Below are 24,656 nucleotides of genomic sequence, written 5' to 3' on the forward strand. Positions count from 1 at the left end.
TTTCTATTTATCCCATAGAAGATTGCTGATAGATATGTGAAGTTGCCGATGATGTTTACTGCTATAAGTCAATCGGAAAAACAACCTCTATATTATCACATACAAATGTATAATAAGAGTAAGATTGCATACATCCGAAAACCCAAACCCCACCCTACATTAGAGTCACTTAATGGGAGAAGGGCAATGACCAGTTGATGTTTTTATGCAAAAACTCGTTATTTCATTGAATGAAAAGTAGACGAAATTACATTCTTGATCCTTTCTCAAACCTATTTTACACATAAAGAAGAGAAAAAAATGATATCATATTACAAAAACATCAAGGATCTTTCTTGATTAATACAGAAAAACTATAAAAGTAATAGACAATCAGCTGATATTGCGCATTCTGATTGTGAAGCAGCTACCAAATGCATTGCTTCTGGATTTCAATTAGTGAAAACATCATAGCAAGACTATTCTACAAGTTAAACTGCAGCATCTGGTGAACTGTTCGTGTTGGGTTTGTCATTTTCAGTCTTCGAACGACTACCATTGCTAATTAAGTCTAGGCCATAGACATGACCCATCTTCTTACGCTTAGTTTCCAGGTATCTTTGATTTTCCTTGGTTATGGGAGTGATAAGAGGTACTCTCTCAGATACAGCAAGGCCATAGCCCTTGAGCCCTACATATTTTGCTGGGTTGTTCGTCATCAATTTCATTGTTCTGACACCCAAATCCCCCAATATCTGCATTCAAGCCCGAGTTCATTAAGGTGAACAAGAGATTCATGCCAAGTAATGTCACTCACACAAAACCATCAATCTGACTCAAAACTACAACAAAAATAGAGTTGAACCGACTACCCACCTAAATTAGTCCTGGTTTAAAACTGCTTACAGCTCAAATACAAGACAACAACAATATCAAAGCCTTTAATCCCACAATATGGGGTTGGTTCCATAAACCAAAACAAATGAATGTGAGGGATCGTCGCTAACAAAGATTATTATTTATTTCGTTCCATCTTTAGCACTAATCTTTAACTTCAAAAATGAGTCCGATAATCATCCACATATATTCTAACTTACAGGCCAAAAGGCCTGCCAATATAGGGGGTGCACCGTGCAGCATAGTTCAGTAAAATCAACTAGAAAGTATGACAGAACTTCTGTCATACTTTCTAGCCTGATTTTACTGAGTTAGGGCACAATTTTCAGCCTTTACTTCTCCAGGCTGAAATAGGACTACAACTTTGGCTCTGGTTCAAGCCATGATCAGCTTTATATTCTAACATATTAACACTTAAAAGATTGAGACAGCAGTACGAGAATTAAATAAAAAAACAAAATGATAAAAAAGCTCCAAGGATAATACCTGTGCACCAATTCCGTACTCTCTTGAGTCAACAGGCAATCCCAGTTCTTCATTGGCTTCGACAGTATCACGACCAGCATCCTGCAGATTATACGCACGAAGTTTATGCCCTAAACCGATTCCCCTGCCTTCATGCCCACGTAGATAGACCAACACTCCCCTTCCAGCAGCCTCTATCTGCTTCATTGCAAGAGCAAGCTGGTTTCCACAGTCGCATCTGGCTGAACCAAATATGTCTCCTGTAAGGCATTCTGAATGAACTCTCACCAAAATATCCTGCCCATCTCCTATTTCTCCCTAAATACAAAAACAAGAAGATAAAAAAAACAGACATAAATAAATAACAATCAGAGATGCAGGAAGTTGTCAGGCAAGAACCTAAGATTTGTTCACTAAATGTAGTCAATCCTCATGTTACCAAAATTCAATAATAAATTCCTATCTTGTTTTTAGTTTCGAATCCAGAAAAAGGAAAAGCACCTGGTTTTTCTTTATAAGATTTTTCCTGAGAACAGCAAATCATACATTTTACGAAAAATGTTAAGAGAACATAGAAAGAAAGCCAATCATATTCATCAATGATCACATTAAGAAAAACTCACCTTAACCATTGCAATATGCTCTATGCCTTCAAGGTACGACTTGTAACAGTAAGCTGTGAAAGGTCCCCACATCGTAGGGATCCTCGCTGCTGAAGAACGTTCTACTAATTGGGTTCTCTTCCTCCGGTATCTGCAAATAAAAACGACTCAATTCAGAAATCATCTATCTAGACGAAATCAGATAAATTTGCAGCACCCAACTAGTAAAAAGAAAAGAAAAGAACAAAAGGTAAAAAGTATAGCTTTTTGGTTCTGGGAGTTTAGTTAAGGAAAATCACAGCCTCAAAAATCATAGAATCAAACTAAGTTTGATACAAAAAATTGGATAGCACACCTTATTAGATCAGCAATAGATACAATCTTGAGGTTTTCCTTCTCTGCGAATTCTCGAAGCCTAGGCAATCTAGCCATTGAGCCATCATCATCCACAATCTCGCAAATTACTGCAACAGGATTTAGTCCAGCTAACATAGCAAAATCAACAGAAGCTTCAGTGTGTCCTGCTCTCTTCAGAACACCGCCCTCTCTATACTTCAATGGAAAAATATGGCCAGGGCGATTGAAGTCCCCAGGCGTGGATTCCCTTGATGCAAGGGCTTTCACTGTGATTGCCCGATCACTGGCAGATACACCGGTAGTTGTACCATGTTTTGCATCCTACAGATTCACATGAGTCCAAAGTAATTCAGAAAATGTACGTGCTTTCAAGAGTACAAATAATGCAAGCATGTCGATCCATAATACTCACGACAGTCACAGTAAATGCTGTGCAAAGCTTCTCCTCATTATCCTTGCTTGCTACCATAAGAGGAAGTTGCAGTCTCTCCAAGTCTTTTTCTTGCATACTAACACAAACAATTCCAGTTCCATGCTTAACGAAATACGCCATAGCTTCTGGTGTCGCTAACTCCGCTGCCATGATCAAATCTCCTTCATTTTCTCTGTCTTCATCATCTACAACAATTACCATCTACAATAGCACCAAGGTTATAAGCACAAATTTCATTCATCAGTTTACTTAGTCCACGTTTTCAAATCCATAAAAGTACAAACCTTTCCTTGACGAACATCTTCAATAGCCTCAGGAATGGAAGCAAAGCCCGGAGTTGGGCGATCTAAATCACACTCATCATCCTCCATAGCGAACCCCACAGATGTTGGAGCGGTATCTGCAGAGAGTGCCCCTAATGCTACAGCATCAGCTAGCATCTCATTGTGGCCCAAGACACCAGTATTGCTCGAGTAAGAGAAAAGGTCACCTTCTCCAGAAACAACAGCAGCCCAAGTTCTAAAAGTTCCCTTTCCCTTCCGCATTGATTTGCTCCCTAAACAAACCATGTCTAAATTTGACTTTAATCCTCCAGCTAAGCTTAATTTTGTAGCATTCAATCTATTCCATGAATCATGGTTTATACTAGCTCTGCAGTAAAAAATATTCATCCTCATCATTTCATATTCAACATCTCAAACACGAAAAATATATAAAAATCAACTACTTAGCTGCATTGATTATCATGTCACAAGAAAGATCAACCCATTTTTTCTTCCTTGGAAACAACTAAAGATATATGCTTGAATCAAATTATTTCTTGTATGCTAATTAATTCGGAAAATTATTAGACTTCTTCGCTCCAAGAACAAAGAACACAGTCATCTTTAATAAGAAAACCCCATCAAAACATCAGTTTATGACAGGGGCGGAGCTTCTAGAGGGAGAAGATAATGGAACCTCTCAAATATCCTAAACTCTTAGTCTTAGTACTGATTACCAAACTGGCCAATAGAGTCTTTAGTCTCAGTGTCAACATAATGGAACCTCTCAAATATCCTAAACTCTTACAAATTGCAATCGATTATATGAAACCAATTTCAGCCTTAAATCATCCCCCAATACAATTACAAACCCCACAATAAGCTACATAACAACCCAAACTACAAACAATTTGCCGTTGATCGTACATGGAAGAAAAAAAAGGCAAAACCCGGGAAATTAAGACAAACCCAGAAAACAAAAGGATAAAAAACAAAACCCCACTTAATTCAATGTGGAAACAATAAGAAATAATGAAAAAAGGATGAAGCATTAAAATTCAACAAAACATAAAAGGTAGGAAGAAAAAAAGAAAGAATACATACTGAGAATTGCAGATAGCAGCAGAAGGAGGAGATAGATAGACAGAAGCCATAGATAATTTAGAAGGAAAAACAGCCGAAAAGATGTTGGAAGATTGTAGTTTGATTGAAAGTACAAATTGTTTTGCAAATCACAATCGTATTGATGTATATATAGTTGTCGTGGTCGAAGAAGATTTGGTTAAAGAAGATAAAAGAAAAGTGTTGAGGAAAAGGGTGAAGGAAGAGAAACAGCGGCGAAAAGGCATGGATCACAACTGAGAACAATTTGGAGAGTACTCAAGAATGATGCAAATGGGCATACACTAGGAAATTTTGGTTTTGATTGATTCGACTGATTAGACTTAGATTCGAATAAAACCGTTGAATTTCATGGGATTATTCCTTACATAATCCAAATGTGGCAAGGAACAAGCATATTCACCGACCTTTGGCAACCAAACTTATGGCAACTCAAACTTTGACAACCAAACCTTTTGAACATTTAACATACAGATTATCATTCATTCAAGTTATCAGGTCCATTTAAAATCGAATTTTGTAACTTATGAGTATTAGTTTTTCATTATTATTAATCTATATTTTATATTAGGTCAAATCGAGTTCGATTACAAAGTCGAGTAAATATGAGATTATTGAATTTGTTTTAAACATGTCTAATTAGCATGTATGATATCATTATCTCTTCTATATGCTTAATCCACATACAAAAATGCACCAAAATGAGTGTGAATGGGGAGGAAGATTAAAGAGGAGTGCACAATAGAAATGATATGGACCAAGTCCATATTAAGCTTTATGTATGATGTAGAGATGACATCTCGTAAAATTGTATGAGTTTTGCATTGTATATGATCTAATGACAAATATGAATATGAATTGAGGATAAATAATTAATGCGTAGATTTAGATATGAAAATTCTTACAATTTATTTAATTACTATAGTTTGTTTATGAGGTCTTACTCGTCCTACATCTACCCGTCCCACCTCATGCTCACCCATCCTTCTCCAAAAGTGTCCCATCCTTATTATATAAAAATAAATGATATATTTAATTATTCGACATAAATTTTGATTTTATCTTATTGATTTTTTATGATTTAGGTAAAATTGAAAATATAATTAATTCTACAATGAATAATGATGCTACAGAGTGAATATGAGGCAAATATATCTATCATGGAGAGGGGTATCTACACCTGTCTATAGGGTTAAGTAAAACAATTTAATGACTAAAAAATCTAAGGAATAGATATAATAATAAATAGAACGACTTAAGATGAGCAACGAAAACATAATTAAAAAACAAATTGAGTATTCATTGATATACTCCATGTAAGTATAGGCATGGAGGATTTTGATGTCAAACTAGAAATTAGAAAAATAAAAAGTAAATTGATACAATTACAACGTCACCACTACATATGATTTGAACCAACGAAAAAAAAACATGATCCATGAATTATATATATCAGCCACTTCCCATAAATTTATATCTTTTGCAAATAAAGCTGTATTTTGCTCCCGTAGTTTTCTTATCTTTATTATGAGCAGCTGCATATGCTTTAATTAGGACCACTATATATATGGATAAGAATATGATTATACGAAGAGTAGAGTCGTCTTGAAAAATTTGGGTGTTTTGCGCAAAATTTTTATTTTGCACTTTACTAATAGTAAATATATTTATTTTTTAAATAAATTTAACATATTTTTTTTTAATTAACTTTTTTATATACGGAAGAAAGACAATTAATTACCTAGCACACCCTTAAAGACCCTTTTAAGGGAGAGACTCATAAATTATCTATTATTAGTACCTGGGTTGTGGCATAGAGTAGCATAGGCTACCCATACTTTTAATATATATATATATATATATATATATATATATATATATATATATATATATATATATATATATATATATATATTCCTTGCTTGTTTCTGCAAATACCAACTCATATCATGTTCAGTTTCTTAAAGGAGTTTAACAACAGTAGCAAGCGGTACTAATGACACTATGGAACAGTGGATGATGAATTTAACAACTTCCTTGCTTGCTTCTACTAACACCAACTTCTTTGCCTTTTTATATACCATTAAGCTTCAACTCATCTTTGCTTATTCTAATATTTAGTCTTTGCGTAGAGATTTAGTGTTGTCTACTTTTGTTGATATTGGTTTGACAGACATATATAGAATAGGAGAGAAGAAACTGCTTGAAAGATAATAAAGTGGAAACTAATTCTTTATTGAAATTGATAACAAGGAACTAACATAACTTAGTTTTTTGGTCTTTTCAAATGTCATTTTTTTATTCGTTGTTAGTAATAATGAACAAAAGGTTGACTTTTTAACCTGCTTTTTTTATTCACTCTTAACAACAGCAATCATATAGCTTTATCATAGAAACACTTACTTTGGGATTTAAAATTTCAAAAGCTTATTTTGGGAATTTTTTTATAAAATAAGATTATTTCATTCAAACTTTTTACTCCTAAGAGACCATCTCTTATAGAGATGGCTCTTCAAGCCCAGCCCACTAACATTTTACATTTTTAAAAAAACGTAAAAGCAAATGCACGTTTTATATTTAATCAATATGAAGTTGGTGTTTATTGAAGTTGGTATCTTAACCTATTTGAGTTGTTATTTTAACTTATTGAAGTTTGTTTTTAAAGTTAGTGTTTTAATATGTTAAGTTGCTAACCTGGTGAAGTTGGTATGTTAATAAAGTTTGTATTTTAAAGCCATTGAAGTTGGTGTTTTAAGCTTTTGTAGTTGGTTAAAACTCCAACTTTAAAATATCAACTTCAACAAAAAAACGTACCAACTTCACCAAGTTAAAACACCAATATTTATAGGTTAAAGTGAAGCTAAAGAAAGCGGTTAGAATAGATGGTATACTTATTAAGCTATGGAGATGCCTAGAGACGATTGGGGTGATTGGTTAACTGATTTACTCAACAAGATTTGGAGGATAAATAAAATGCTCAATGACTAAGAAAAAAAATACTCTAATGCCTATTTGCAAGAAGAAAGGAGATGTCCAAGATTGCTCTAACTGTCGAGGTATGAAACTCATGGGCCATACTATGAAATTATTGGAAAAGTGATAGAGATATTAGGAGAAGATGCATCTCCAAATCACTAGAGAACCAATTTGGATTTATAGCAGGAGATCTACAATTTAAACAATCCATTTTATGAGACAATTGATGAAGTACTATAGGGTTAGAAAAAGAGACCTACACGTGATTTTTATGAACTTGAAAAACACACAAGACAAGGTACCAACAAAAGTACTTAGGTGGGTAATGACAAAGAAGGGCATTCCCAAGAATTATGTTAATATAGTGCAAGATATGTATTGAAAAGTAAACACAAATGTTAGAACATGTGAGGGGGAATAAATGATTTTTCCCACCACACGTGACCTTCATCAAGGCTTGACCCTAAGCCCCTTTCATTTCGCAGCGGTCCTATATGAGATAATTCATTCGGTACAAGGAGACGTGCCATGGTGCATGTTGTTCTTGATGACATTTTTTTAGTAGATGAGATTGGGGATGGGTAAATTCTAAGTTGGAAAGACGGAGACAAGAGTTGGAATCACGAGATTTCAAATTAAGTCAGAGTAAGACATGGTACATAGGGTGTAAATTTAACACAAACAAGATAATGGAAGACATAAAGCTAGAATAAAAAAATCGCTTCAAGTAGATGTTTCAATTACCTTGGGTTTATAAAATTAAGTATGAGCAAGCTTTATCGAACGATTATTAGACCAACGCTACTATATGGATCAAAATATCTGACTTTTAGAAAGGATCGTAGTAGAAAGATGTGAGCAAAGAAAATGCAATTGTTTTGATGGATGAGTGTGCGTAATAAGGGATATGGTTTAGGAGTTGCAATTATTGAGGAAAAATGAAAGAGCATCGTGTGACATGGTTTGACGAATTGGTAAAGAAGATAGAAAGCTGAAGCTCGGGTAACTTAAGAAGAGGGCGAGTGAGGCCGAAGAATACTTGAAGGACAGGAGTGGAAATGATATGAATGACCCGGACTTACAAATTGAAATAGTAGAAAATCAGAGTGAATGGAGAAGAATCCATGTGGATCATCATTGTAACACCCTAGAATTTCCGACCCCTTAACGAAACCAAAACCGTAAAGGACGGGAGGAAATTCGGGTGTTACATAAAAGAAAAGGAAAAGAATTTGGATAAATGTTAATATTAACTTTAAAAAGATGAGTGGAAATTTCGGCAGCATCTGCCTTAAAACTGTGCGCCTTTGTAGAAAAACAAAAGTTATTTAGAAGCTAATAAAGTAAAGGCACCAACGGCCTATCAAAACTATGTCACGGCGGAATGATTCGTCGCCGGCTTCTCAAATCAACATGCCAAGTATGGATCGTGGTTCCAGTGTCGACGTTTGCGTTTTAAAAAGACTTAACTCCTTAAAACCGTATAGAGTTATAAACTACGCAGCAGAAATACAAATATACGAGGGAGGACACAAGGCCTCATAACAAAACATATACAACCAAAAGATAACAAGAGCTACAAAATCGAAAGATAGCGGTATGAAACAGGTTATGCTTCGCCCTCACCACTCTCCCCAAATGCAATGCAATACAAAACAAGCTCCAGTACCTGCTACGCCTGTCTATGATCCTCCTGCTGCTCGACATTAGACCAAAGGTCAATGTGTCATAGCAGGACAATCATAGAAAGTCATCAACAATCAAACATAAACACAAACACGTACACGTCAGTAACTAGCATCAAATATAATAAGGCCAACTACTAGATAACATTATATCATAAAACAACATAAGATGATTTCATAAGACGCAAGCACAGATAGTAACTGTTTATCGGCCACTTATACTTCTTAATTTCATTACGTGCTTTCCAACCCGAATCATTTGTTCTTGGGTAGAATGAGGTCTTCACGCTCCTCTTTTCAAACATAAACTCTTGCAAAACACGTATAGTTCAACTCGACCAAGGCATTAACAAAATACCTAACACATGACCTTATAAAGCTTGTCTATCTTAAGGTAAGTGTGATCGTAGTCTGTAATACCCTTGAGGTAACTTAACTTAGGCACATTTCTCACTAGCATAAACTATTCTATAAATAAGTAGATGTTCTTTCAATGAGTAAATATTCTTTCAAAGAGTAAACGTTCTATCAATGTGTAAGCTTTCTATCAAAGAATGAACCTTCTATCATTAAAAAATTTTCGATCAATGAATAAACTTTCTATCACTGAATAACTTTCTATTAATGGATCTTTCTCTACTTCCTGGCTTAGTGACACGGCCAAGGGCGTTATCGGCCATCCGGCGCCCATGGCAAAGTATGAGCTCATGCCCCCTCCAGCTGACCCTCTCGGGTCCTACCTTCGGGAAAAACTAACACACTGGGGTACTAAACCAGTGAAGAGGCCACCATATTGAGGTTTGCAAGGCCCGCATGGTAACACCTCGGTCAAGGGGCGGTATCGGCCATCCGGCGCCTAATGAACCAAGCATACTCATACCCCCCTTACGGTGGTCCCGTCGAACCTCCACCTAGGGGACTACTAAATCAACCGGACATAATCCAGTTGAGTCACGCCAGCTAATCATAATCTAATACTTTATCAGATGGGAATAACTTCCACTTTCGACTATTAATGAGCGCCCTGGGATAGCAGCACGCCAAAACCCACTGAGCCACTCAACAAAATATGAAATTCACCTATAAAGGAGTCATTCTAACTCCAATTAAGACATAATCTAATTCTTAAATAAATAAGGGGGTGGTTCCCGCCTTCTATTAACACTCTCATTCTCTAAACTATTCTAAGCGCAAGGATTTCATAATCGATAGCTCTTCATATAAAGTGTACTCACTAGTACCTCATAGTTTCGATACAATGCATATTATCACATTAAACAATAATGTCTTAAAGCAAATTGCATATAAGGGTTAGTTACCACGTGTACGTACCTGTAAGCGTCACTGCACGATCAAAAGTCAGAAAATCACCCCAACTAAGGCTCTACTTTCCTCTTACGAAATGGGCACCTATATAAGTTATGAGTAGAAGTAATAAGTTCCCTTAAATACTTTGACATACCAAACTAAATACCAAAGTAACCGCTATCACCCATTCAACATGAGTTTCCGATGACTCTAGCACGCACACAACTCATTCAATATAAGTCAAAATCATCAACTCAACACAACATAAGTCTTTCTATCAATTTAAGGTAGAAGTATGTGTGAATCGTTTCTTTACATTAACTAATTTTGAGCATATCGGCTCGCATTACCCAAAAATAACTAATCACAACTAAATCTTACAATTTTAATATAATATTAATATAACGATGAGGCAAATCTTAGAGTTATCGTATCGGGATATCATTTGTTACATTCTCCAAAGCTATTAAGAAATATAGTCAAAACAACACGACAAATTACTTTAGCAACCATCAACGATAAGTTGACATTATGCTCTTGGCTTACTAATATCATGTATCTATAACTTCAATAACAACCTAATAAGGGTATTTGTAATTCACAACAATCAAACCACAACAATTAGTAACTATTATTCCCAATTTAATCAATCAAAATCACTTTCATAGTCAACCAAAATCATCACCATTACTAATTATCACAACAATAACCAATCGGCTCGGTCTTAAAACAACTTTTAAGGTTATTTAGTCAATCATCACACCACCAAAATATAGTATAAACACACATTATTAGTGATTTCATCTCTAAATTCAAACCCTAGTCCTTTCATGTACAAAGATGACACTTTTAACCATTATTCATAGCAAGAATCAATAAAACTAATACACCACCAAAATGTAACACGAAAGCCCACACCATTTCTAATTTCAAAGATAACAGCTTCAATTATTACTCATAGTAAGATTCAAAGAAACTAACACACAACAAACATACAACTCATAATTTCTAATCATACTTCAAATCCTAAGTCATAAATATGTTCCATTCATCAATCACACTCTTACCCACAAAAAGATTCAATGAAAATAACACAAAAATCAACATCACACTCATAAACTTTATAAAACTTTTAATTGAAAATAAGAAGAATCAAATGGGAGAAGAGGAGATGGCTTACAAAGTTCAAACTAGTAAAAAAAAATGGTGAAGAGGTGGATGAAGGTTGTGGTGGTTGAAGGGTCCAAACGCAGCCTAGCTGCTGACCACGAGCTGCACGACGCAGCCTAGCTATTGGTGGGAAAGTGGCGCTGCTGCTACCGTGAGGAGTAAGGGAGAAGGGAAGGCGTGTCTGGCTGCTGCAGGGGAAGGGAAACATGGCCTGCTGCTGGTGCTGGTGGTCACGGAGGAGGCGACAACTGGTGGTTTTGTGAGCCGTGAGGGAGAGGGGATTGAGAGAAGAGGAGAGGGAAGGGAAGGGAGTGACAACTTGTTTTGGGGCATAAGAGTTTCTTGCCCTTTTATCATGATTATTATTATTATTATTATTATTATTATTATTGTTATTGTTATTGTTATTGTTATTGTTATTGTTATTGTTATTATTGTTATTATTATTATTGTTATTATTATTATTATTATTATTATTATTATTATTATTATTATTATTATTATTATTATTATTATTTAATCTGGATTAGTTTTCTTGCAAGGCTCAACTAAGAGACTCACCTTTGTGTACTCACACGTATAAATAAAATAATAATTTTGATTCGAACCTCTTTATTTTAGAGGTCGCAATCGTATTTTTAATATAATTATATGTTAATATTTAAATTCATATATAAAAGGGATTTATTAAAACTACTTCTAAATTGATTTAATATAATTACAAAAACCCTAAAAGTCATTAAAATATTAATTAATGACATTAGAAAATCTCGGGGTGTTACAATCATTAACCGATACATTGGTTTATGTAGCCAACATCAATCTCTAAGAATTTAGGCTTAGACATGTTATTCTTTTTTTTTTCAAAGTCATATAATATATGCCCTATAATGTATTTAAAATTAGTTAAATTTATTGGGATCATAATGATTTTAAAAATCGTCAACTAACAAGTTAAAACCACTTTTTTTGTTTTTCGAATCTTGGTTTGCAGATTCAAAAAAGTGAAAACTAAAAATAAACCACACAGACGAACCCTAACTTTAAAAAATAAATTCAATCAAATAAAAAGAATTACAAAAAAACACCAAATCAATTTATTAATTCGATTTGGATTGGTTTAAATTTCTATTTTTGATAAGTGCAATTATTTGAACTTATTTATATCATTTTATACTCCTTAATGATGGTCATTGTTAGTAATTTCGTGCTTATTTTGAAGATTATTTATGCTACTTTACTCGTTTTGGTTATTCATGTTGATTTTAAGTGGTTTTGATTGTTTTAAGCATAATTCTTATGGTTTTAAAGATGACAGAGTTTACTAAGGGGATTTTAGCTCGGGTGAAGATGTTCTACAAAGAAAATGAGCAAAAGAGTAAAAGTATGTTTATAAGGCAAAAGTTTTGAGGTGAAATTTGATACATGTCTACTATTTTGGTCATAACTTTTAATAGGGAGATTGTATTAATGCAAGGTTTATGGCATTGGAAAGTAGACATCAAGATCTTTCCAAAGGTATATTATATGCGCAATTTTAATAACCGATCAAGAAATGACTGATTGTTGAAATTTGCTGAAATTGTCAGCCAAAAACGCCGACTCGGCTTCGTGTTCGTGGAAGAGGTCACCGACTAGGCTTTTTCTTTTGGAATCCGTGCAACCCATTTTTCAATACTTTAATTTTGTATTATTTTATTTTATCTTTATTTTTAATTAACTTCTTAGGGTTAATCTAGATATTAAGGACATTTAGGTTAAGGTTTTTGTGCGTGTGGGTGGGGGGCTCCTTCCTCCTCGACTCTCTTCTTCCTTCATTTGACTTAATTACTCTTTTCCATTAGTTTTACTCTTAATTTCAGCATATAATTTAATTTTTCATTAAGTTCATCATTAATCTTCCTTTAAGCATTGTAAGTTTTCTTTAGTATTTAATTTTCTTTGCCTTTGATTCCTTGTATTAGTTTTAATCTTCCTTTAGTGAACTTTAATTATATATTATCATTAATCTTTCTTCAATAAAAACTAGTTTTGTCCTACATTTATTATTCTTTGAATTATTTGTTGTGTTCTTTGGTATTTAATTATTGCTTCTCTTGTAATTTTCATTAATATCATTCTTATTCATGTCTAGTGTCATCTTAGGGTTTATATTTAGGAAAAATTACCCTGAATAATACGAACTTTCACTGATTTTCCTACAATAATACGAACTTTCAATTAACCATGAATAATACGAACTTTAATACATATTTCCCGCTAGCATACCTGACCGGTTCTTTACCTGGAGAAACGGTAAATTTCCCATTTCTTCATTATGCTAGCGGGAAATATGTATCAAAGTTCGTATTTTATTCATAGTTAATTGAAAGTTCGTATTATTGTAGGAAAATCAGTGAAAGATCGTATCATTCAGGGTAATTTTTCTTACTTAGTTTTATCAGCCAAAAAAAAAATTTAAAGGAATGAGTAAGTTTACCGGTAATAAGTAAAATGGTATGCCAGCGGGAAATATGTATCAAAGTTCGTATTATTGATGGTTAATTGAAAGTTCGTATTATTGTAGGAAAATCAGTGAAAGTTCGTATTATTCAGGGTAATTTTTCCTTATATTTATTGCTTTCACCATGAATAGTTAGTAGATCCATTTTCTAGGGTTGGGGTTTGAACCTAAAAGTGAATTATGATTTGATGATTCAAAGTGTCTATGAAATTAGGATTAAAATTGTTAATTTGTGCTAACAACCCTAAATTAAATATGCTTTGTTGGTCTAGTTAATAAAACTAGCGTGTGAGATTACGATCGACTATACTTTAGGGTAAATTTTAGTTAAATTCTTATTAATTCGTTCAATAAAACTAGTGTGTAAGAATTAAATTAGTAGAGTCTAAATCTAATAGTTAATCAAAAGAGCGAAAGTTTGAGATTAACTAGATCATGTTTAACCACATAATTGATCCGACATTTCATAAACACTAATGAGAGTTTGATCGTACACAACTTTAGGGGATTCCCGACACCTAGATCTTTTCATCATATAGTTTAAACCTATTTCTTATTGCATTTTTAGTTTATTAGTTGAACAACCGATCAACTATTTTTCTCTTCAAGCAATATAATTAGTAGAAATTAACAAGTTTTTTGTCCTAACTTCCTTGTGTTCGACCTGCAACGACACGTACACCGTGCGCTTGCGGTTAAATAAAATTTGCACATCAATTTTCCTCCAAACAACTTAAACCCCTTAATAACTTCCTCTAGACTTGAAGACAGAAGATATATAGCTTTGCATACATAAAAAATGGAGATATAATTTGAGGGTATATACGTATTATCTCATCATAGATAAAACAAAAGGTGTTTACTTGGAGGAAAAATTATCTAAAATAGTTCAATTTTTTTACCGATTTTTTTATACCAATATCAATTTTTAAATTAAACATGAATAATTTAAAATATAGGAATGCTTGCTAAAAGGCTATAAGGTAATCTCTGAATTATTAAACAAGTTATTTTGTATAAAAAAATAAAAATATAAAAACAAACTTACATTATAAAAAATTTAAAAAAAAGTAATTTTATTTATTGATTTTAATTTTTAATTTTTAATATTTTTAAATTTTTATTTTATCTTTTCTTTTCAACAATTAACATGTAAAAATCGTCACTATTTGAACAATAATGTTCCTAGTAAATAGGTCTATCAAACAAATTAGGTTAGGCCGGGTTCGAGTTCATTCATATATAAACAAACAAAAACCCTTAATCCCAAACTCAATCCATTTAATTATTTTGACGAAAATCACAACCTTAACCTAAAATCTATATTTATATTGCTAATATTTATATGATAGTTTTATCAATATTTCTCCGGAAATAAACTAAAAAGTAATTGTTATGTTTATCTTGTTATGTGACCCAAAAATCAGTTAATCATCATTCGTCAAACACATACAATCACAATTAATTAATAATACACAATAAAAATAATAATAATAATAATTATTATTATAATAATAATAATAGTAATAACAAATTATAAATCACAATATATTCTTCCTTTTCCCTTCGACGGCTCACTTCTATTTTATCCTCCATTAATGGACCTTAACATAGAAATATCCCAAGAACATTCACCCACCCCTAACAACACTCGCCCGAATTCTTCCATCACCACCCCAATTCTCCAAGCCCGACCTACCAGATTCCGACCCCGATTCAAAAACTTCCATTGGCAAGGAGTTAAACCCCTCCCACTCCTCATCTCACTCACAATCGGTTTAATAATCCGATTCGCAATCCCTAAACCGGGTCAAGTCACAACCCGAGCTTGGGCCCTTCTCGCCATATTCACCACCACCATATCCAGTTTAGTCTACGCACCTCTACCCGTCGGAGCATGGGCTTTTTTTTGTTTAACATTAACACTTATAAGCAATGTTAAAATAATCTAGAAAAATCTAGGATTTTAATTAAATATAAAAATATCTAAATTAAAGAATTAAAAAATAAAAATATCTAAGATAATATAATGGAAGATCCTAGAAAAGTAATTAAAAAAATAAAAATATCTAAGATATTTTAGTAAACTTGCACTATAAATACCCATTGATGTAATCAATTTTTTGTGCAATGAAGAACAATATTCATTCTACATATTCACTCATCTTCCTCTCCAAATAAATCCATTCACTATTTTACCATCTAAATTTTTCCTACATTTGGTATCAGAGCCAGGTTAAAACCAAGACCTCCAAACAACCTAAACACATTAACCAACATACTCCACAATAAAACAAACCTCTAACCACAAAATAAAAAATGACCTCAACCACTAATTACCCCCAAGTTAATTGGGTTCCCACATTTAAGGGAGAAAAATATGAACAATGGGCTATGCAAATGAGGTCAATATTTATCTCCCAAGATTTATGGGAATTAATACAAGAAGGTTACGAGCAACCACCCAAAGATGACACTAAAGAGTCATCTTGGGATGAAACAAAAATAAAACAATATAAACAAAATAGGATAAGGGATAACTATGCCCTATCTCTATTATATCGTGGAGTCGACGAGGCAATACTTACAACGATCATGTCTGCAAAAACAACTACGGAGGCTTGGAGGATCCTGGAGACAAAATACAGAGGTTCCGAAGAGGTAATTCTTTTTAAACTCCAATCACTATGGAGAGAATTTGATAATCTATTAATAGCAGAAAATGAAACAATACATTCATTTTTTGACCGGGTCACTAATATAGTTTATCAAATAAGATCAAATGGTGGTAAAATAGAAGATGAAAATGCGATTCGAAAAATATTAAGGAGTCTTTCACAAAAATATAACATTGTTGCCACAACAATAGAAGAAGTTAACAAGAAAAATTTATCTCAATTAAGTATGCCCGAATTAATGGGATCACTACTTGCACATGAAGATAGATTAAAAAGATTTAACGAAGAACCACTAGAACAAGCATTTCAAGCTAAATTAAAATTTTCTAATGGTGAAAATAAAAATAGTCATTGTAAAAATTATGAAAAAGGACAAACATCAACTAATTGTAGCAAGGGGAGAGGAAATTTTAAAAATCAAAGGAGTCGATTAAATAATCAAACTGACCTTTATTGTAAATTATGTAAGAAAACTAACCACAATACTAATGATTGTCGGTACAAATGTAAGAGGTGTAAAAAACACTCTCACCTCGAAAATACTCTCACCTCGAAAAAGATTGTTGGTATCGACAAAAAGAAGCAAACTATTCCGAAAATAATAATTCCGGAGAGCAAATATTTTACACTGGATTAAATGCACAAGAAAACGTAAGTGACATATGATATATTGATAGTGGTTGTTCAAACCACATGACCGGCAATAAAAATTATTTTGTCACTCTTGACGAAAATGTTAAAACACACATCACACTTGGCGACGGTAAAAAAGAAGATGTCGCCGGAAAAGGAACAATTGCCGTTAAAACAAAAAATGGATCATCAAAATTAATTCATGAAGTTTTTTATGTTCCCGGACTTGCACAAAATTTATTAAGCGTAGGCCAATTAATTAAAAAAGGATATATGGTTAAATTTGAGAATAACAAATGTCAAATCTATGATAAAAATAAGGGTCAGATAATAACAACTGTTGAAATGGCTCCTAACAAAATATTCCCATTAAAATTGCCATTTGAAGAAAAATTGGCTTTAAGCTCAATAAATGATGAATCCACCTTATGGCATTTGAGATTTGGGCATCTAAATTTTAACAGTCTAAAACTATTAAAACAAAAAGAAATGGTAATTGGACTACCATCAATAAAAAATGAAAGAAAAATTTGTGAAGGCTGTATATATGGCAAGATGCACAGATTGCCATTTCCTACCGCACCTTGGAGGGCCAAGGCTCCTCTAGAGCTTGTTCATGCAGATATCTGGGGTCCTACCAAGAATCCGTCTCTTGGCGGAAAAAGATATTTTCTTCTGTTCGTAGATGACTACTCCCGCATGATGTGGGTATATTTCCTGGAGAAAAAATCAGAAGCTTTTTCCCACTTCATGGAATTCAAAGCCTTCACAGAAAATCAAAGTGGGCATTCTCTTAAAATTCTTAGAACGGATCGTGGCGGAGAATTTACAAGCAACGAATTCAAAAACTTCTGTAAGAAGCATGGGATTAAAAGAGAACTTACAGCAAGGCGTACACCACAACAAAATGGTGTCGCGGAAAGGAAAAACCGCACTATAGCAGAGATGGCCCGCAGCATGATGCAGGGTAAACATCTACCCAAAGGATACTGGGCCGAAGCTGTTCACACGGCAGTATATATCCTCAATAGATCTCCCACAAAAGCAGTTAGGGATTTAACGCCATATGAAGCCTGGCACAAGAGAAAGCCAAGAGTAGAACACCTCAAAGTGTTCGGATGCGTAGCTTATGCCCACATCCCAAAGGAGAATCGGGAAAAGCTCGACGAGAAGGGAGAAAAATGCATATTCATTGGATACAGTCACGAAACAAAAGGATATCGCCTTTACAAGCCTGAATCTAAACAATTAATCATCTCTAGAGACGTAATTTTCGACGAAGCAGCCGAATGGACGTAGAAAGAAAAAGAAACTGAAGCTCGCGAAGGAGATACTCTCCTAAGAGATCCAAGTGAAGAAGACGGAGCAGACCAACCAACAAACCCATCATCTCCGAGTCCAAGTACACCTGAAAGTACAAGATCATTCCCAAGCTCAAGAAGCCAAACATTACGTTCAACTCCTCAACCTCAAGAAGCCCAAAGATCAACACGAGATCGGCAACCGCCATCATGGTTACAAGATTACCATTGTGACCAAGCAATGATGGCTCTCTTCTCTAGTGAGCCACAAACATTTCAAGAAGCAGCACAAGAAGAAACCTGGATTGAGGCTATGAACGAAGAAATCAAAATGATCGAGAAGAATCACACATGGAAACTTGTAGACAAACCACAAGACAAGGAAGTCATCGGACTCAAGTGGGTCTACAAGGTGAAACATAATGATGATGGCTCCATCAACAAGTACACAGCAAGGCTCGTAGCAAAGGGATATGCGCAACAACCAGGAATCGACTTCAACGAAACATATGCACCAGTTGTCCGCATGGAGACAATCAGAACAGTCCTGGCATTAGCAGCACAGCATCAGCTACCAGTCTTTCAAATCGATGTCAAATCAGCATTTCTAAATGGAGAACTTGAAGAAGAAGTGTACGTCGAGCAACCGCAGGGATACGTCATCAAAGGCCAAGAAGACAAAGTATACCGCCTTCGAAAAGCTCTGTACGGACTCAAACAAGCACCCCGAGCGTGGAACAGCAACATCGACAATTATCTTCTCCAGCATGGTTTCATCAAGAGTCCGAGTGAACCTTCACTATACATCAAGACACAAGGTAACAACTTTCTCATTTTATGCTTGTACGTGGATGATCTAATCTATACAGGCACACACCCAACGATGATCGAAGAATTTAAAAAGGCTATGATGAAGGAGTACGAGATGACAGACCTTGGTACAATGAAATACTTCCTTGGCATACAAATCAAACAAAGCCCAAGAAGAATATTTCTATCACAAGAGAAATATGCAGAAGACCTTCTCAAGAAATTCAACATGGGTGAATGTAAACCGCTGGCTACACCAATGGCAATCAATGAGAAGTTATCAAAGTACGATGGCAAACCAAAAGTCGACGGAGCAATGTATCGAAGCTTGGTCGGCTCTCTTATCTCACACATACAAGACCAGATATAGTCAACGCTGTCAGCATCGTATCCAGATTCATGAGTGAACCGAGCAAGGATCATCTAACAGCAGCAAGGAGGATTCTCAGATACATTAAGCGAACAAAAAGCTATGGGATCATGTACGAAACTGAAAAAGATTTCAAGCTCACAGGATACACCGATAGCGACTGGGCTGGAAACGTGGATGATAGAAAAAGTACAAGCGGGTACGTATTTCAGCTTGGAAACAAGGTGGTCTCATGGTCATCAAAAAAACAGGCGACAGTAGCTTTATCATCAGCAGAAGCAGAGTACATTGCAGCAACAAGTGCAGCACGTGAAGCAGTCTGGCTGAGAAGGATATTAATCGATCTACAACATAAGCAAGAGACACCAACAACAATGTTCTGCGACAACATGTCAACAATAGCAATGACGAAGAATCCAGTGTTTCATAGTAGATCAAAACACATCGAGATACGACATCACTACATTCGTGAGTTAGTAGACAAGAAAGATATCAAACTACAATTCTGCAAGACGGGGGAGCAGCTCGCAGACATTTTCACAAAACCCATATCAACTGATATATTTTTCGAGTTCAGAAGACAATTTAGAATTCAAGATTTTTCAGATTAAGGGGAGTGTTAAAATAATCTAGAAAAATCTAGGATTTTAATTAAATATAAAAATATCTAAACTAAAGAATTAAAAAATAAAAATATCTAAGATAATATAATGGAAGATCCTAGAAAAGTAATTAAAAAAATAAAAATATCTAAGATATTTTAGTAAACTTGCACTATAAATGCCCATTGATGTAATCAATTTTTTGTGCAATGAAGAACAATATTCATTCTACATATTCACTCATCTTCCTCTCCAAATAAATCCATTCACTATTTTATCATCTAAATTTTTCCTACAACCAAAACCCTAACGTTTCTAGAAGCTTTTAGTGCAATGACAAATGAAGTAATATGGTTGATTGTCGTAGCGTTTTTCTTTTCTCGTGGGTTTGTAAAAATCGGTTTAGGAGACCGAATCGCGACTTGTTTTATAAAATGGTTGGGTCGAAAAACAATCGGGTTGTCATATGGGTTGGTATTAAGTGAAACTTTGGTTTCTCCGGCGATTCCGAGTACGACGGCTCGAGCCGGCGGGGTTTTTAGTCCGGTGATAAGCTCGGTTGCGGCGAGTAATGGAAGTTTGACGTTTGATAAGAAGTCGGCTAAGAAGATTGGGTCGTTTTTAGTAATGTCGCAATTACAGGTAATGTTGTTAGTTTGTTACTGATAATTATTTAATTTTTTTTATTTAATTTATGTTTTTTTTTACTTGTGAGTCGTGATCTTGTTAATGAAACTGGAAAGTGATTATGTGCATTGCGGCTGACTTAATAAAGTATTTTTATGACACAAATTTTCATAAATTATTCTTATTCTTATTGGGTTGATCTAATAAATACCTGTGATATTTTTTATAGATTAAAAAGGATTTATAATCTTAGAATGATCGCTTATAAATTTAATAAACATAATAAAATAAAAAAATTAATTAATTATATAATTTCATATCATAGTGAGATACTCTTATTCCAAACTTTTTTTTATTATTATCATGCTAATTAGACGACCTTAATAATAAAAAATTAATTTTAATTTCATGATTAGTGGATGGAGTGAGAGTGTGAGACTAGAAGTACGAAATTAAAGGAGAACTATAATTTGACTTTTTCTTAGGTTTTGATTTGTGTGCCGCAAGGAATGTTTTATATGGTACTAAATGCCTATGAGGACCATACAACTTTTTTTTAACTCTAAATAGGTTAAGAATTAAGATGCAGAGGATTATCCTTCCTTAAATTGTGAAAATTGGAATTATATTACAGAAGAATGATAGAAAGAAAAACCCTTCAACTCGGCCTTGTGCTAACCATAATTCTTATTAATGATCTTAAAACTTGAAATGGAATTATAACGAATTTTAATGCTAATTATAACGAATTTTAATGCTACTTCCTTTGTACCCATTTAATATTTTATACTAGTACTATTTATCGTTCAAACTTATTTTAGTAAGAAAAAATATAGTCAAATACTCAAGTGGGATTTATCTTTTAGATGTGTATAGTTCAATATATAAATAATCAAAATAACACATCGAATCACGTAAAAAGTCAAATGTAACAAGTATAATGAACGGAGGAATTATAACATAGGTTAAGAAAAGTAGAATGTTTTAGAGGAGAATAATGATAAATTAGATAATAGATATAGAGTATTATTTTTTATTGAATACTAAAAATTAATGGAGAAAATAATGTAGAACTATAAACATCTAAAAAATATTAAGATAAGTCACCGAGAAAATATTGATACAAAAAACATTAAAAAATGAGAAAATTTGTCCAGAATATCTAATCTATTGCCCATTACTCGTAAATAATCCCACTTTTTGAAATATTTAAATAATTCAACCTTTGCCTTTATTTTGTTGCGAATGGACCCTCGAAAAAATAAAACGGCTACTCCTAGTTACTACTAGCCGTTACATTCAACTGATCAGCCTCCTCCTTCTTTATAAGCTTGCTTACATGGAGTAACACCATATTCAACTGTAAAATTTTGGAGAAAGAAAAAAAACTTTCACATTTTTTATTTAGTGAAAATCTTAAAAATTTTTTAAGGCATGAACTTTAATTCCTCTTCTTCTCAAAGTGTTGGTTTAATTTTTATTCGTGTCCAAAATGAAGAGGAAGACCGAAAGAGGTAAATGTAGACTTTAAAGAAGGTCAAAGTGATTTTTTAATTAAAAAAAATAAATGGTACTGTTTGAATAAGTTAAAAGGAAAAGAGATTTATCGGTTGTGACCAGTTCTTTGCAATAAAGGTTCATTCACAACTAAAGCTATGCAAAAGTTGTATTATTTAAAAAATTTCAACAGGTGGAATTATTAGCAAAGAATGGACAATAGGTTGGATTATTCAAGATAATTATTCCTAAAAAATATTAGAATAAAATAACTAGGAACTATGTGAAAACCAGTATTATAATAAAAATATTAAAATAAAGTTAATAGGTGAGACTCTAAGATTATACTCCCTCCATATCAGAGAAAAAGGGACATTTACTTTTTCACTATCCAATACACTTATTCAAAGCTTAATATCTCTTATTATACATAAAGAAATATTATAAAAAGTAGATATAAATAATCTTTGCATTGAGACGAATTAAACAAGATCTCACTTAATTATGTTTTAATTTATAAATTAAGAATAAAATACAGATTAAGAATAATAAGTGAATAGTGTCAAAAAGTAAACGTTTCCTTTTGACCTTTTCTATGAATCGGAGGGAGTAAAATATTATGATTAAAATGACCAATACAACTTATGTCAAAAAATATAATATAATATAAATTAATTTTTTTTGGAACTATCAATTAGAACATCAACATGAGACGAAGGGAATATATATGAATTAAGATTGAGTATAATAAAGTAAAATTATTAAGAAATATTTGTAAATTTTAGGTAGGTCCATAATAAAATAGTGTATACTTAATTCATACAACTTACAACACTTATATAGATAAGAAAGAGTAAGCATGCAACTTGAAAGGTGGTCAAATGGCAATAGGAATAGACTAATACATTGCAATCTATACACTGCTTGCGCTCAATAATGGAAAAGTGACTCACTGGTGCAATACCAATAATTCATCAGGGCCGTCTTAAACAGAATTTTTGAAAAAGGTGAGCGAAAAAAAATTAATTGAATAAATAATTATTCAAACTTTTTCCAAAACTAAGCGTGAAAACTCCAGACCTATGGTTTGGAGCTGTTCGCAGTTATTAACTGCGAACAGGTCAAAAAAGACAAAATAGTTGTTCGCAGTTAGTAACTGCGAACAGCAAAAAGAAAAAATAGTTGTTCGCAATTACTAACTGCGAACAGCTATTTGACCTAAAAAAAAAATAATTTTTTTTTCTGTTCGCAGTTAGTAACTGCGAACAGCTATTTTGTCTTTTTTTGACCTGTTTGCAGTTACTAACAGCGAACAGCCCCAAACCTTAGGTCTGGGAGTTTCACGCTCAGTTATTGAAATAGTTTGAATAATCGTTAATTCGATTATTTTTTTTTTCCCCTCACCTTTTTCAAAAATTCTCTTAAACATATATGAGGCCCTGTTCTAATTTTTATATTGGGCTCCTAATAATAAATTTACAATTTTAATAATACCAAATATTTTTTTAAAATAACCAAAAACTCATTACTTTATTATAATAGTACATGTTTCAATACAATTCAATTTATTACTAATATTTTACTTAAAAAGTCTCATTTTTCTAACACTCTCTGAAACAAATCTCCAAAAGGCAAATTATAATAAAATTTTAAAAACCTACGATCATATGAAAAATCAATCAAATAAATTAAAGACAATTAAAATAAAAACAATAGAAAAAATACCCATTTCATGTCATCATCTATAACAGCAATAAGTTGATGTGCAACTACTAAAAATCAATTCCCCAATTACTTCAGCAATTTAATGGCAAAAAAAATCAAAGTAAATAAACCATTAAAGTTTGATGTCAATTGCCATTGCCATGAATATTCTTATTTCTTATACCCAGTATATGCCAATTATACGGTATACCCAGCAAGTTTCAACAATAGTTTGAAAGACCCAGCAAATTTGAATAAACGAATAATTTATCAATTTATGTCATTGTTAGAGTGAAATAATTGTTACTGTAATTTTCTTTGAAATTGAGATTTTAGAATTATATTAAAAAAAAAAAAAAAGAAATTGATATGATTTACTTACTTGAAACAAGAAAGAACCTTTGGCCTTTAGTAATCACTAAAATAATGAGAAAAATCTTGAGGAAGAAGACAACCAAGAATAAAAAGACTCAATTTTGAAAACAAGAAATAATTATTCTACTGATATATATAACTTTGGAAACATAAATTATCATTATTATACCAGTATAATAAGCGTGTGTTATAAACTTATAATGGCGAGTAATGTGAATACCAATTTATAAAGTAATTTACAAAAGTAAGCGATTGAGGGTAGGAGAAAAGGGGAAGGGAAGGAGAGAAAGGAAAAGAAA

The 24,656-nt window shown here is 33.1% G+C and overlaps 1 protein-coding gene across 1 annotated transcript; it reads right to left on the reverse strand.

The window, feature by feature from the left end:
- Window positions 1–200: 200 nt before the first annotated feature.
- Window positions 201–4,711, reverse strand: LOC130800026 (bifunctional riboflavin biosynthesis protein RIBA 1, chloroplastic-like). Its single transcript, XM_057663360.1, has 7 exons — window positions 4,101–4,711; window positions 3,018–3,384; window positions 2,713–2,934; window positions 2,299–2,621; window positions 1,965–2,094; window positions 1,363–1,659; window positions 201–734 (listed from the first exon to the last, which is right to left on the reverse strand). Exons 1-7 carry the CDS (start codon window positions 4,148–4,150, stop codon window positions 471–473), a joined length of 1,653 nt encoding a protein of 550 aa, XP_057519343.1. The 5' UTR covers window positions 4,151–4,711; the 3' UTR covers window positions 201–470.
- Between the last annotated feature and the right edge of the window lie 19,945 nt (window positions 4,712–24,656).

This window comes from Amaranthus tricolor, chromosome 1, assembly GCF_026212465.1.
Source record: "Amaranthus tricolor cultivar Red isolate AtriRed21 chromosome 1, ASM2621246v1, whole genome shotgun sequence".
NCBI classification, from domain to species: domain Eukaryota; kingdom Viridiplantae; phylum Streptophyta; class Magnoliopsida; order Caryophyllales; family Amaranthaceae; genus Amaranthus; species Amaranthus tricolor.